Source organism: Thermobia domestica, chromosome 18 (assembly GCF_964235325.1).
Source record: "Thermobia domestica chromosome 18, izTheDome1.hap1.1, whole genome shotgun sequence".
Taxonomy (NCBI): Eukaryota; Metazoa; Arthropoda; class Insecta; order Zygentoma; family Lepismatidae; genus Thermobia; species Thermobia domestica.
In genome coordinates, this window is record NC_137471.1 from 55816791 (window position 1) to 55830406 (window position 13616).

Sequence of the window (13616 nt, forward strand, 5' to 3'; positions counted from 1 at the left end):
TATTGGTATATCTTAGATTTCATATAGGCACGTAGATCTTTCTAGAAGCCTAAACGTAAGGAAACACTATGTCAAAAGTGTCATTAACTAGGAGAGATGCACAAAGCGTACATGACAAAACCTGCACTTAAAAAACGCAAAATATCGCGGTAAATCGAACCTTTGTTATATTTTCCGAATTTAGTGTGCCATTCATAAGAATCATTGATATAATCAATCTTGTATATTAGCTGACAGGATCCTCTTAAAATGTATGGATCTTCTGGATAATCATAACCTTCGCACCTAATTGAAGCTTCTCCAAGTTGGTAATTTTCCCCGAGCGATGTGTTACACTTCCAAAGTACATGGCCAGTAGTACTGTTCAATCCTTGGTTGAAGCATTCCACAGCTTCAGGTACTATGCCATCACGGCCTGCAGAACCTCCGATGCATCTCAACTGCGGTACCGGATGTGAGCGAACACGTCTTGCCATACGATCATGATAAAATGTTATTCTTTCTACATATTGCAGATTAAGCTTCCAGTAACCGTCCGCGGCAATACAAAATTCGGAAAATTCTAATATAAAAATAACAAAAATACACTTGTATAATGAGCACATTTTCTTCCGAAGAACGGTCAATTCACAAATAATATAACTCTTTTTCTTCCTTTTTATAGATTAATTTGTTTGTATTGTTTCCTAATATTTCACACTTACAGCCATGTATTTTAGTTTCACTTAATATTAAAAATTAGGACTCTCTCTGTGTGTTTACAAATTATGAAAGATAAAAGTGTGAAAATTATTCAAAAGCTTTTAAGCGTTATTTACTCAAATATGTACAGCTTAAGAATAGGGGTGTCAAGTTGATACAACATTTAAATTCACATTAAGTGTCCTACTGATTTTGATATACATACTATTATGTTGGTACAGGTAAAGTTAGGGATGCCACCAGAAACAAAGGTTCAAAATTTGAATTATTTCGCTAATTGACTTCTAATTCCTTCTACACCCTTATTTTCTTAGTGATCTTAATTTTAAAATAATAAAGAAAATAAAAAGGATTTTTTTAAAAAAAAGGTTGTTTGTAATCAATCTGGAGTCACTTTGAAATTTCGAAGTGCAATCTTCTCTGATCTTACAACGTGATTTTGATGCACGTAAACCATGCTAACATCCCTCTTAGAAATTAGAACGAGGATTTTAATTCAGTAATAAAAGTGACATGAAGAAAGCATAATTTTGGTGACTTTTGACATTTATATCACAAAGTAACAAACAAAACTCCTAATTTCCTTCAGATTTGTTTTCTATAAGACGAACAAAAAATAGACACTCACGTCTGTAGGTTGACTAGTCTATTTCCCTGAACATATCTATCTTTGCTCGTTTAGTCTAATTACACTAAATATTTTCAATATTCCCTGACTTTCAGCCGACTTAACGCTTATAACGATAGCTTGAAACTTTATAGTTGACCGGATCAAACTTCAAAATTAGGCTATTCTTTTGTGTTGAGCTAAAATTGCAAAAGCAACAACTGAGCAGAAGTCAAGACATAATAATTTTCCATATACTGCATTTATATCCAATTCTAATGAATGACTAACCATTTAGAACAAAGGTGGCTATCTCCCCCAAGTGCTTGGGGGCAATCCTCCTAAGTTTATCAATCTCATCCTCAAAATGGTGTCCAGGTCCCTCCCTCTTGAAAGAAGAAACCTAATAAGTTTCTACACTGATTTGCATATCAAATATATATGAGGCTACTTCGCTTGGGAGCCTGTGCCCACTTGTTTCTAAACAAAATCAGCTTATATCCACTTACACTTCCCGCCATAGTTTCGTCCTTTACATCAAAAGAGAAATCATTCTTCGCTATGACAGCTAATTATTTTAAAATGTTATTCATGCACTGAGAAAAAATGAACATGGCGTACGTAAAAACGTAGGTTTCATGTATAAATCCTGTAGTTTTTGGACTTAACGTACAGCATACGTATAATTAAAAAGGATATTTTATACTTTCCGTATAAGTGTTCTTGATAAACGTACTATATACAGCTCTTTCGTCAGCTTTTGTACGAAAGAGCTGTATATAGGCTGTCAGGATCTCACATACAGATGGACGTATGTAACATATAGCTGACTTATTTAGCATACGTATATGTATGTAATATACGGAAGACTGTTAGATGTCATACATTCTGCAATGGTATGATGTGATATCTAAGCGGGAAAAATATGTAGCATATGAATGATTTCCATAGTAAACATAAGGATTTCGTATATTTGTACAATATGCCGATGTTAGGATAAAGGATTTTTCTCAGTGTGCTAAGTTATCCTGCATAAAATAGTGTACCGCCTCTCCCCCTCTTGGGCTCAACTTGTGGCCAAAAACCTGCCTGTGAGCACCTCTAGATAAAATTAATTCCCCATCTGATATAAATATTTTACGTATCACTGGTTTTAATCGCAGAAACTTGCAAAATTCCTAGCCTATGTGGAGGCAACGAGCTAATATCAATAAACTTACAATCAACCAGCTTCGTAATGGGTTATCTATCTTGTTTATACACATTGTACATAATTAATGAGTTTTTTCTCTCTGATTAGTAGCTACTGCATGCTGTAATTTCTGCTTTTTCAGAGAAAGAATTGGTAATTTACATAAGGAGATTGATACGACACCACTGTTTATTTCTTATGAGCCCAACTTTAACAGTATTCTTGCAATTGCTAGGCTATAAGTTTATTCTGTTCCAAAATACTTGCACTTTCACATAGATATAGTACGTCAAATGAATCGAAGAAATATGTTCTAGTAAGGACACATTGAGGTTTTGCAAATGCAATAGAACCGGTTTCTGACTGCGAAATGAAACCAGTCTAGCTCCTTGTCAATAGCATTACTGACTTCACTTGTTTTTCGTAGACAGGTGAGAAGATAGATTTGCATTGCGTATTGTTCGGTCAGTACCAAAGCTGCTATATAACTGACAGTCAACAAGGCAAAAATAAACAATTAAATTGGCCAATCCATGCATGTATGTCATAGTGCGAAAGTGGCAACGCGATGTCCACGCTTAATTCCTTAAACGAAATATGTAATAAATAATGTAAAAAAGCATATCATCTGCATGAAAATACAGATTCTACTACAATAGGTTTGTCATATATATATAAACCTCTATATTCATTAGTAGTACATCTGCCAGAGCACTTAATTACATGTAGGTGCTACGTATATGTTAGCTAATAAGCAGCGGTGTAGTCTGGTTTTCTAATGTTACAGTCACAAAAAATTTCCATTGGCTTGTGTTCTTAGCCAAGATCCAGTTTCTACTATGTATTTCTATTTGTGCAAGATTCATCTTAAGATGTCCTCTTGTCTGCGTCTAAGTCTTCCTAATTGTCTTTCTGGGTTTCCAGTTAAAATTTCCAAAGAGATCCTACTTGGTTCCATTCTGGCTACATGATATGCTCATCTGACTTAGTGATCCTAACAATGTTAGGTAAAAGATACAAATTATGCAGTTCATAGTTTTTGTCATGTCCTATTGAAGTCTCTCTTGGCTCCGAATATTCGACTCAGGATTTTATTTCCAAATACTTTAAGTCTGTGTTCTTCTCTCAAGGTAAGAGACCATATTTCACAACCACACAGTAAAGCCTCAAATTCTTAAAGTTCCTGAACAGAATTCGTGAAGACAGAAGAGTTTTGACTGGATAATGACACGAATTTCCTGTTTTCAGAACTTCTGCATAGATATCGTTTTGGTGTGTTAATGTTGATCCTAGATATTTGAAAATATCCATTTTGTCGAGAGTATTATTTGATATTTTAACATTACCATAATTTACAGTATTATGGTTACGGTGAGTTTCCATCTATTTAGTTATTTCCGTATTTACTTCTAAACCCATGTCCCTGTAGACGTTTTATAAAACCTCTGCATTTCTTTACATTTTCTCATACTATCCCCTGTCAGGTTGACATCATTAGCATAAGCCACAATGGCCTAGTGAGTGTCACTCAGTTCTGGGCCTGGTTGATATCTTTAACTTTTCCACACTCCTCATACATATTATTCTGAATCCATTATTGTGTTTAGTCGGGGGAAGTTGCGATTCTACAGCTTCCATGGATGCTACTAATATGAAGTATGATACTTGAATAATCGTATCAAAATTTAAATAAATAAATAAATAAATAAATAAATAGATAAAACTGTTAGTTTTCTTCTGTACTGTTAAGGACATACCTAGAAAAAATCAGGGATGACTTGAGTATGGATTTAACGGTACTTTGGCCGGTGTAAACCTGGAATTTCTACCAAGACAGGGTGAAAGGGCAGACGATAAGTACAGAACTGGAGTTTAAACTACATTATATGTTATTGATTATGCTTTATGTGTGGGAAGAGGTTTAGAAAACTTCATAGAGAAAGATTGTTAAAATATTTAGTTTGTAATCAACTTCTTATGTGCCTTTGGGGTGGGAGACCCGGGTTCGAGTCCCGCCGGGAGTTCATGTGATTCGGATTCCACGTTAATCAGTAGATCCCGTCTCATATAGGCTCGCTGCTGAAAACTCGTCAACCCAACTCAACTTTTCATGCACACATTTGTACAAAAATATATCATTATATCTTCAATGCTGTAATTATCGATCTGTATTTAACTAAGCGGAAGGAAATTAATATGCCTAATAGCTTTACAGACTTCAACGAAGCGCAACTGTGATTAAATTGGATTGTCTACAAAAAACGGGACAATTCACAAACCGAAAATTGTCTCTCGGGGCAACGGTAGAGAAGTAAATCTAGTCAGTTTAGATACACGAAAATGAATTGAAACCTTCTAACGTTCCATGATTATAACCATTATGTTAAAGGATATGAATGATTAATTAAAGCTAATGAACATGAAATAATAAGAACCTAGAAAGAAATGGATGTACCTACTGATACGAAGTGTTATCTACAGAAATTCACATATCTTGTAATCGAACCAGGAATCCCTTACACCAAAGTTAAACACCCGAACCATTTAACTCGTAAAGGAAAATCAGTGACAATTGTATCTTCTCCATGGTGTACCTACACTCGATCTTGTTCAATACCATGCTGTCTCCTGATTGACTGGGCACCCTCGCCTGCTTTCCGAACATATACGGAGTTTGTAGCGTATTGCACTTAACCTGGGTTTACCCATTAGTTGAATTATAAACAGCTGTGTGCACCAACGAAGTTTAAACGAGCGTTCACTCAAACGCGTTCATCATTAAACTTTGAAGTTTAAACGTGGTTCCAGGACTTTTGTTGCATCATTGAAAGTCGAAGTTCAGTACATCTCGTTTAAGTAATTTTTGGTCAATTTGTAGAATCGACTCTGATTGGTTGTTGTCTTTTGTTTCTAATCTTCGTTTAACAAAGTAACAAATGAAGAAAATTTACCGCATGGCGGTCTTTTCAACTTTCGAGATTGTTTGCATAAAGTTGTGAGTAGTCTAATTTCAGTGATCGTAATTGTGATATAAAAAATAATGAAACCACGAGCAAAAAATATTTCCGAACAAAAGAAATATATTGTGATTTCATTAGTGGAAAAATACAAAGACATTATTGAATTGAAACAGGCTGATTTGGATCAACGAAGTTTACCCCCCCCCCCCTCCCCAATTCAGCCGTTCAAGCTAAACCAATTTTATCCACCATTTGACCGAGACTTAACCTTGAACGTTGTTGGTGCAACAGAAATTTTCACCTAGCTTGGTTGTTATGATCCTCGTTCAACAGTTGAACTTCATTGGTGCAGATGGCCAAAAGTAGTTTTCCCCTAGACTAAAACAGACATTTCAGTTTCACCTACCCAATAGATGATTTCAAAAGTAATTAGAGATCTTTTTAACGTTTAGTTGTTAAAATTTGCAATTGACGTTTTTGTACACATACTTGTTGTTTTTGCTATTTTTTAGCTGTAATTTTTTGCATGTAAATATTAGTATAATCATTTTGGAAGTAGTTATTGTTAATTTTCAACGTAAGTATTATCAACAACACTTTCTCTTCTGACGGTTGATATTCATCAACGCATAACTACTGACAGTCCATTCTTTTCTTTGTCACTCATTTTTTCTTTTATTTTCTTTTTTTCCTTTTTTATGTACAATAGAAAGAGAAGATTGAGATGGACCTAATAGGCTATAACAAGAGAATCTAGCTTCTTTTCTGATCTTACCGACTATTTTCCAACAGAGATTGACTACATTTCTTTACTTTAAACCGACCATTTTTCGTCAAAGATTGACTACATTTTTTTTTACGTCCAATCAATCTTTTTTCGCCAGAGATGAACTATATTCCCTTATTTCCAACCGACTATTTTTCGTCAGAGAACTGTACTACCTACATTTCCTTACTTCTAACAGATTACAGACTTCAGAGTTTGACTACAACACCTTACTTCCAAATACATCTAATTAAGTATTTTTCGTAAGAGATTAACTATATTTCCTTACTTCCAAGAGACTACAGACTTCAGAGATTGACTACATCGCCTTACTTCCAACTTAATATTTTCCGTCAGAGATTGACTACACTTCCTTACTTCCAACAGACTATTTTTCATCAAATATTGACTACACTTCGTTACTTCCAACTGACTACTTTTCGTTAGAGATTAACTTCATTTCCTTACTTCTAACAGACTACAGACTTCAGGGATTAACTACATCGCATTACTTCCAACTGACATGTTTTCGCCATAGATTGACTACATTTCTTTATTTTAAACCGACCATTTTTCGTCAAAGATTGCCCATATTTTCTTATTTCCAATCGTTTCTGTTTTCGTCAGAGATTAACTATATTCCCTTATTTCCAACCGACTATTTTTCGTCAGAAATTAACTAAATTTCAGTATTTCAGACCGACTACGAAAACTACGGAAATAATGGTATATCTGTCTGTTCAGATTAATAATAAAGGAACACATTGATACAACGTTTCAATAATATGCCTGTGAAAATAGTCCTAATGCCTTCTACACTGTTATTTTCTTGGTGCCTGCCTACCAGCTGCGTACAGATTTATAATATTTCTGCTATTCTATATACCACAAAAACTATTTATTACTCTTGTGTCTACCGTTTATTTTCCTAGGTTACTTTTACTTATCTACAGTCTTATAGAACAAAAATAGGTTTTATGCAAAATTTCAAGGTTCTATGGCTAATAGTTTTGGAGATCTGGTGATGAGTGAATCAGTGTACAGGAGATGGTTTTAGGTTTATGATAACGTGTTTGGTCGCTATGTAGATTACGTGTGCACACGCCCTTGAAATTATTGCGGGTAGTTCGAACGTACAGTGTTGAGAGAATAGCTCTTGTGTGTCAGGGTAGTCACATGACTGGGAAAAGTACGTTCTTTAGGTACAGCTACATTTGGGCCCTTTCCGACAGTGGTTATAGTTATATCCAAATAATTAAACAGTGGATGACAAAAGATTTCCATGTGTCAAAGAAAGGGATCAACGCTGTGTTGAATTGTAACACAACGAACACCACTGTCGTTGTTTCCGTTTCAGGCGCTGCTATCGGTTGAAGAAATTCCACTCCCTTTCGCTAAGTCTTTCTCGCTTAGCAGCTGCTGAACCCTTATTGCCTCAACGCGTGGGTGTGTCGGGGTGTGAACTTTAGTTCACATTTTTGCCACGGCTCAAGACATTTTGGCAGCACAATAGGGATATTTGCATCTGCTGGAATGTGATAAAAACAGACTAATCCTCTATGATACTTATGATTCCAGAGGTCCTTTTGACTGAGTACGTGAAAATGCGGAAAGTTTTCCACATGACTTTATGATTATTATTGGTGGGCACTGCTATAATGGCACACTTATCGCTACAAAGAGTGAACATAATGGCGAAAATTAATGCAGCTTATTACCAGACAAATATTTTGGAGTCACTGTACAACTATGATAGTTCTTCACTATTGTCACTCTCCAGGACAAGGTGTTCAATCAGAAAGTGAAGTCAATGGTGACGTACATACATGGAACGTATGGAAAGTAAAATGGAAAAACATTCAAATGCAATTCTCTCACGCATATCCCATATATATATATATATATATATATATATATATATATATATATATATATATATATATATATATATATATATATATATATATATATTGTCGATTCTCATTGTTGAAACGAGCGTTGGACAGTTGAGAATCGCGCACACTCGACTGTCTTTGGAAAGTTTGTTAAGAGTGGAGTTGATTTGAGTTTAACGTCCCTTTCAGCAGCGAGGCTACATAAGACAGGACCTACTGATTAACGTGGAATCCGAACCACATGAGCTCCCACCGGTAATCGAAGCCGGATCTCCCATGCCAAAGGCGCGTACGCTAACCACTCAGCCACGGAGGAGCTCAAGTTTGTCAAGAGGAATATAAAAGGCTTGTGAGATGAAGTGCGATGAAGTGAAATTGAGATGAAGTGCGATACCTAATAGACAGGACTTGGCTTTACACATTAAGAAAACAGTGGCGGCGTTATCGTATTTCTTAAGCTGGTTAAGGTTGAAATTCGTTCTTTCACACACACTGTATATAGATTAGATTTTCGATATGGCATAGAAAGCAAAGATCAAATTGATTCATTCGTTGTATGGCTTTTGACAAGAGGATATATAACGGGAAGGTATGCACTGTTTTGCTATATACTGTACACAAATTGCTTACCAGATGTCTTATAAGTGATGGATTAACTTCTTGTTGAAAAAAACAGTACGGCAACATCGCATATACAAATATATTTGTATTTCCATGAAACAGTTTTATACTTACAGTGATGTGATGGCAGTAAAAAGGAACGTTGAAACTTGTTATTATTGTCTTAAAACTTTAAATAACTAGTATTCTATCTACTTACCGAAGTCTCGAACATATTTTTCTAGTTTATCATTTTCTTCTTGGTTTTCTATACTGGCCAAGTGCATGCCATGATACCTACAGTATTGTGCCGCCCTGTACCAGTTAGCCTGGAAAAGAGTCGAGAGTCGTTTCTATTCAATAAAGAAAATGTTTAAATAAAAAGTGTATGTGCAATGGATATCTAAGGATACATATATATACGAAAAGAAAAGTAGGATATACAGGTGAATGAATTGTGCTTAGTGCGTATATAAATTATGCGTCAAAATTATCAAATAGAAGGTTTGGTGTCTTTAAGAAACTGATTAATTTGTCATTTTATTTATTGATTTATTGGAGTTTTTTGTATTTAATATCTTTAAGGAACACCCGAGATTATGAAGAGCAGGACCAATTGTGAACGTGGGATCAGAACCACAACGAAGGTTTGATTTCGGTGCAGATAACGCGTGCGTGGACCACCATGCAAGTTAAATCCTTACACTATAGACCGTTACGCACTACACTATTCCGCCTCCACAAAATAATAGAATTACAGGACCATCTTACTGATTCTGACAAATTGATTGGAGTTTAATCTTTGACGCAACTGCTGCGTCGAGGTTTTAAAACTGAATAACTCAGCCCCTAATTAAGGTAGGAAGATGCTCGTGATACCAATGTATTTCTGAAAGATGCAGCTTTCCGCCGGTGTGAATTTTATATACATCGGGGGTACCACGGCAGGTGAGGAGGGTAAAGGTCGTGTTTTTTTGTTTTTAACAGGTTTTTGGGGGCCATTCCCACCCTTGGGGGGTACACTTATAAAAATTGGCATGTGAAGCAATGAAGTAGGCCACTACATGGTAATATCCTATATATGTACTTCTTGCTTATATGGGGGGAGTAGGGGGAAGGTAAAGTTGGCCAATTTTTGGAGTTTAAGTTTTTTGACGTAAGTTACATTTATTTTTACGACAAACATCAACAGCTCAGCCCCTAACTACGCCTTCTATGAATATGGCGGGAATTGCATGGATCCTTCTATGAATATGGCCTCGTTGGAATATGTGGTCTATATACGCTTTCCAATCATACTTGATCCTAAATGTAGTCTTGACCCGACTACAGCATGTCCCATAGCATTAGAGCAATGGACTTTTAGAGTTCATTTTATTCAAGATTTCGGCAACCTATAACTCCGAAAAGAAGCATAAATCATGACTCTGTGATAATTAGGGGGGATCACCAGAGCCCGCCCTCATCGTGAGACTACGATTTTGCTAAAATCCCTGGCGGGCGTCTAAAGGTTAAAGTCCATTTTCATCACAGAGGCCATATATAACAGGATCAACTGCTCAAATAGAATCGGAAGCACGACTCGGATTTGTATATTCAGACAAATATTTCCATTAGGGATCGAATTGAAGACAATGTACGTAGACAACATGACGTTATTAGCAATTTAGCCCCCCCCCCCAAAAAAAAGGATATTTCACATATAAATGATTCTTTTCGTTTCTGATGTTTACAAACAATAATTTTATCCTTATTCCTTAATGGAAATGTTATTTCCCATTTAATTTCATTTTGTTTTTGTTTTTGTTTTTAATACAATATCTTTACAAGCCTCTTACGAAGATATTTAGTCTTTGTTACGCTGACTAAACTCTAGAAAATACAACAGATACCGTATATAGAAAGAATTGCTGTTTTCTATTACACAACTAAGTCTTAAGAATACGTGAAACAAATTCTTTTTTGAAGAATCGATAAGTGGAAAAGTTGCCTCAGGCCCCGCACCATAGAAGGAAAGAGTTAAGGCCCTTGAGAAAAAAATAACAAGTTTACTAATTTATTTTTGGGATTCAAAACATTTAGAGATTATGAACCAACATTTTGTAAGTCACTCTAACGACTGTATACTCTTAATGTGTAGTTGTGCACTAGTAGAATGGATATTACTATCACCGCTATGAGAAAGTCGAAGTTAGCACAAAAAAGTGAATCATACTGAATATGATATTCTCTCTCTAGTATCTCATTTGCCCCGCACTTTACTCTCGTCACAGGAGTCGCAAATGGACGAAACGGCTCTGTTCCCTATATAAAATACAGCGTGTCCCAAAAGTAGGTATACACCCCTACGTTGATCAAGTATAACATTCTAGTTTATGGACTTATTTGCTTCGGCTCTTCCGAGCTTAAGATGTAAGTAAAAACACATTAAGAACAAATAATAAAGAAACTAAGTCTGCCTGATGGATAACAATAAGAAATGATATAAAATGCAGTACAGTACTGTATACATACTTTTGGGCCACCCTGTATTTTCTATTATAGATAGCTTATGTATCCATTATAGATACTTGGCACTGATAAGTCAATTTTTCGGAGTATTTGTGTTTCAAATCAGCCGTTTGCTATTTCGTGGTTTTGCGACAGGTATATATATTCACAAAGATTATAGAGAAAGTAATTTGAGGTTTGATAGAAAATAACATATAATACAACAGTACGTAAACCAGACAGTTATACCAGACATGTAACACTAATGAAAACATGCATAGATAGCTGCATTGTCGCGATTCAGCACAGCAGAAAGCATTATATACAGTACAGTGAAGGTATTTCTTAAAATTAGTTTCGATATGGATTTAAAAAAGAGACGTTTCCCTTAAAATATAGAATTTACGAGGGTATTTTTAAAAGTTTGCAGTTTGACAATGAAATATCGTATAACTGATAACAAGCCGTATGTGGCATATAGTGCCATCTATGGAAGAAATAATGTATCAGTTTCAACTGTCTAGCTGCATCAGTTCGTTGGTAGTATTTCGGATCGGTCGTTGTGGGCTGTGCTCGCATGATGCATAAGAGTACTCCAACGCACAATGATTTCTACGTATAGACCAGATTTAGGACTGTATCCTTAGCAACAACAGCGGCATGCGCTGGAGTATGTCCATGCACCATACGAGCTCAGTGCACGGTGACATTCAAATAACTGGCTCCTACGAACTGACGAAGCTACAGTTAAAACTGATACACTATTTATTCCATAGATGGCGCTGTATGTCATGAACGGCTTATTACCAGTGGCGAGAAATTTCAATGTCAGGTCCCTGAAACATTTGGAGATTTTCTTGTACGCAATAACAGAGATCAAAGTGCATTGATTACGAACTAAAGGTGGTAAGAGAGAAAATTAGAACACATAGATATTTAAAAAGTAGTTAAATTTGAAAATAATATGCAAATGGATATTAAATACCGTCATTTACTCCAGCCGAAAGTCTTCTAAAGTGGTGCTATTGAAGCCACTCTCATGTAACACTTTCTTTTCGGGAATCTCCTGATAAATTGTTTAAAAAATTATGAGTACCAAATCTACTGATTTTAGCGCTTAACAGTCATTCGTATAGGCTATATAATTATTATCTAGTTACAGCTTTCTCACAGTACTCTCCGACGACATTTATCTCACATTTATACCTCTCAAAAAAGTATTTTCCACTATACTGTATTTAGTTGAATCTTACAAGGCTAAAGAAGGTAATGCTTTTTTCCCCCTTAATTGATATTTTGATGATAATTTGTTATCTAGTTAAAAGAGCTATCTATCGGTCTCATTCAACTAGTTGTGAGAATTACTGCAAAATTACCCGTAGATCTGTTCCACGACAACAGGCTTCCAGAAGATAAGTCCATATGAACGTATGCTTACTACCATTTATCTCACGTATGTTTCTGGTAGAATTATGCTAGAGAAATAGGAATGACTCATCCAGTAGGACTACTTTGTCTCTAAACGTTACATTTATGATGTTTATAAAATATTGGAAGGATATTCGTGAGGAAATGCTTTCACAAACATCACCAAAAAATAAACACATTAAAGAGGGTCACGCAAAACATATTATGAGTAAATGCTCTTGCGCTTATAATAAGAATGAAGAATATGTAAACATTTTCGTCTAGATGTTTATGCAACCCGAAACTCTTAAATATTTTGAGGGTTGCATATTAGCGTTATGCAATACGTATATTTATAAATACAGGACAGCTACCATTAGACGTGCGGTTAATTCCATTAATAAATTCAGCCGAGATAACAATCCTAGTTATCCGCTTAAAAAAACAGAATTCAAAAATTTACTTTTGTTAAAGACTTGTGTGGAGTAACGGACGGAAGTACTAACGCTACTATTTCATAAGGCCCACTAGCGTGATCCAAATAGCATTCAATCTTACAAGGTTCACTAGGTGATTCTAATAACATTATAATCTTAAAAGCTCCACTAGCGTGATTCTAATAACATTACAATTTTATAAGTTCCACTAGCGAGATCCTAATAACATTACAATTTTATAAGTTCCACTTGCGAGATCCTAATAACATTACAATCTTATAACGCCCACTAGCAAGATCCTAATAACATTACAAACTTATAACGCCCACTAGCAAGATCCTAATAACATTACAATCTTATAACGCCCACTAGCAAGATCCTAATAACATTACAATCTTATAACGCCCACCAGCAAGATCCTAATAACATTACAATCTTATAAGGTCCAATAGTGTGATTCTAAAAAATGAAATCCGAAAAGATAACTGAGATAAATGCTGGATCTGTTGCTTTTGAAGGAATCAAAGAAACAGCAATCATTTCTTGTTTGTCTATTTGCA

The 13616-nt window shown here is 35.4% G+C and overlaps 1 protein-coding gene across 6 annotated transcripts in view; it reads right to left on the minus strand.

Annotated features, from left to right (window-relative positions):
- Positions 1-13616, minus strand: part of tfc (Brevican core protein triforce) — a 285506-nt gene that overhangs the window by 22628 nt on the left and 249262 nt on the right. For 4 of the 6 annotated variants that reach the window (XM_081747001.1, XM_081747004.1, XM_081747006.1 and 1 more), the window contains one exon: positions 8943-9051. The exons of the other annotated variants lie outside the window; for them this stretch is intronic. In XM_081747001.1, coding sequence (XP_081603127.1) covers positions 8943-9051 — 109 coding nt within the window. The remainder of the gene's footprint in view (positions 1-8942; positions 9052-13616) is intronic. 6 annotated transcript variants of the gene reach the window in all.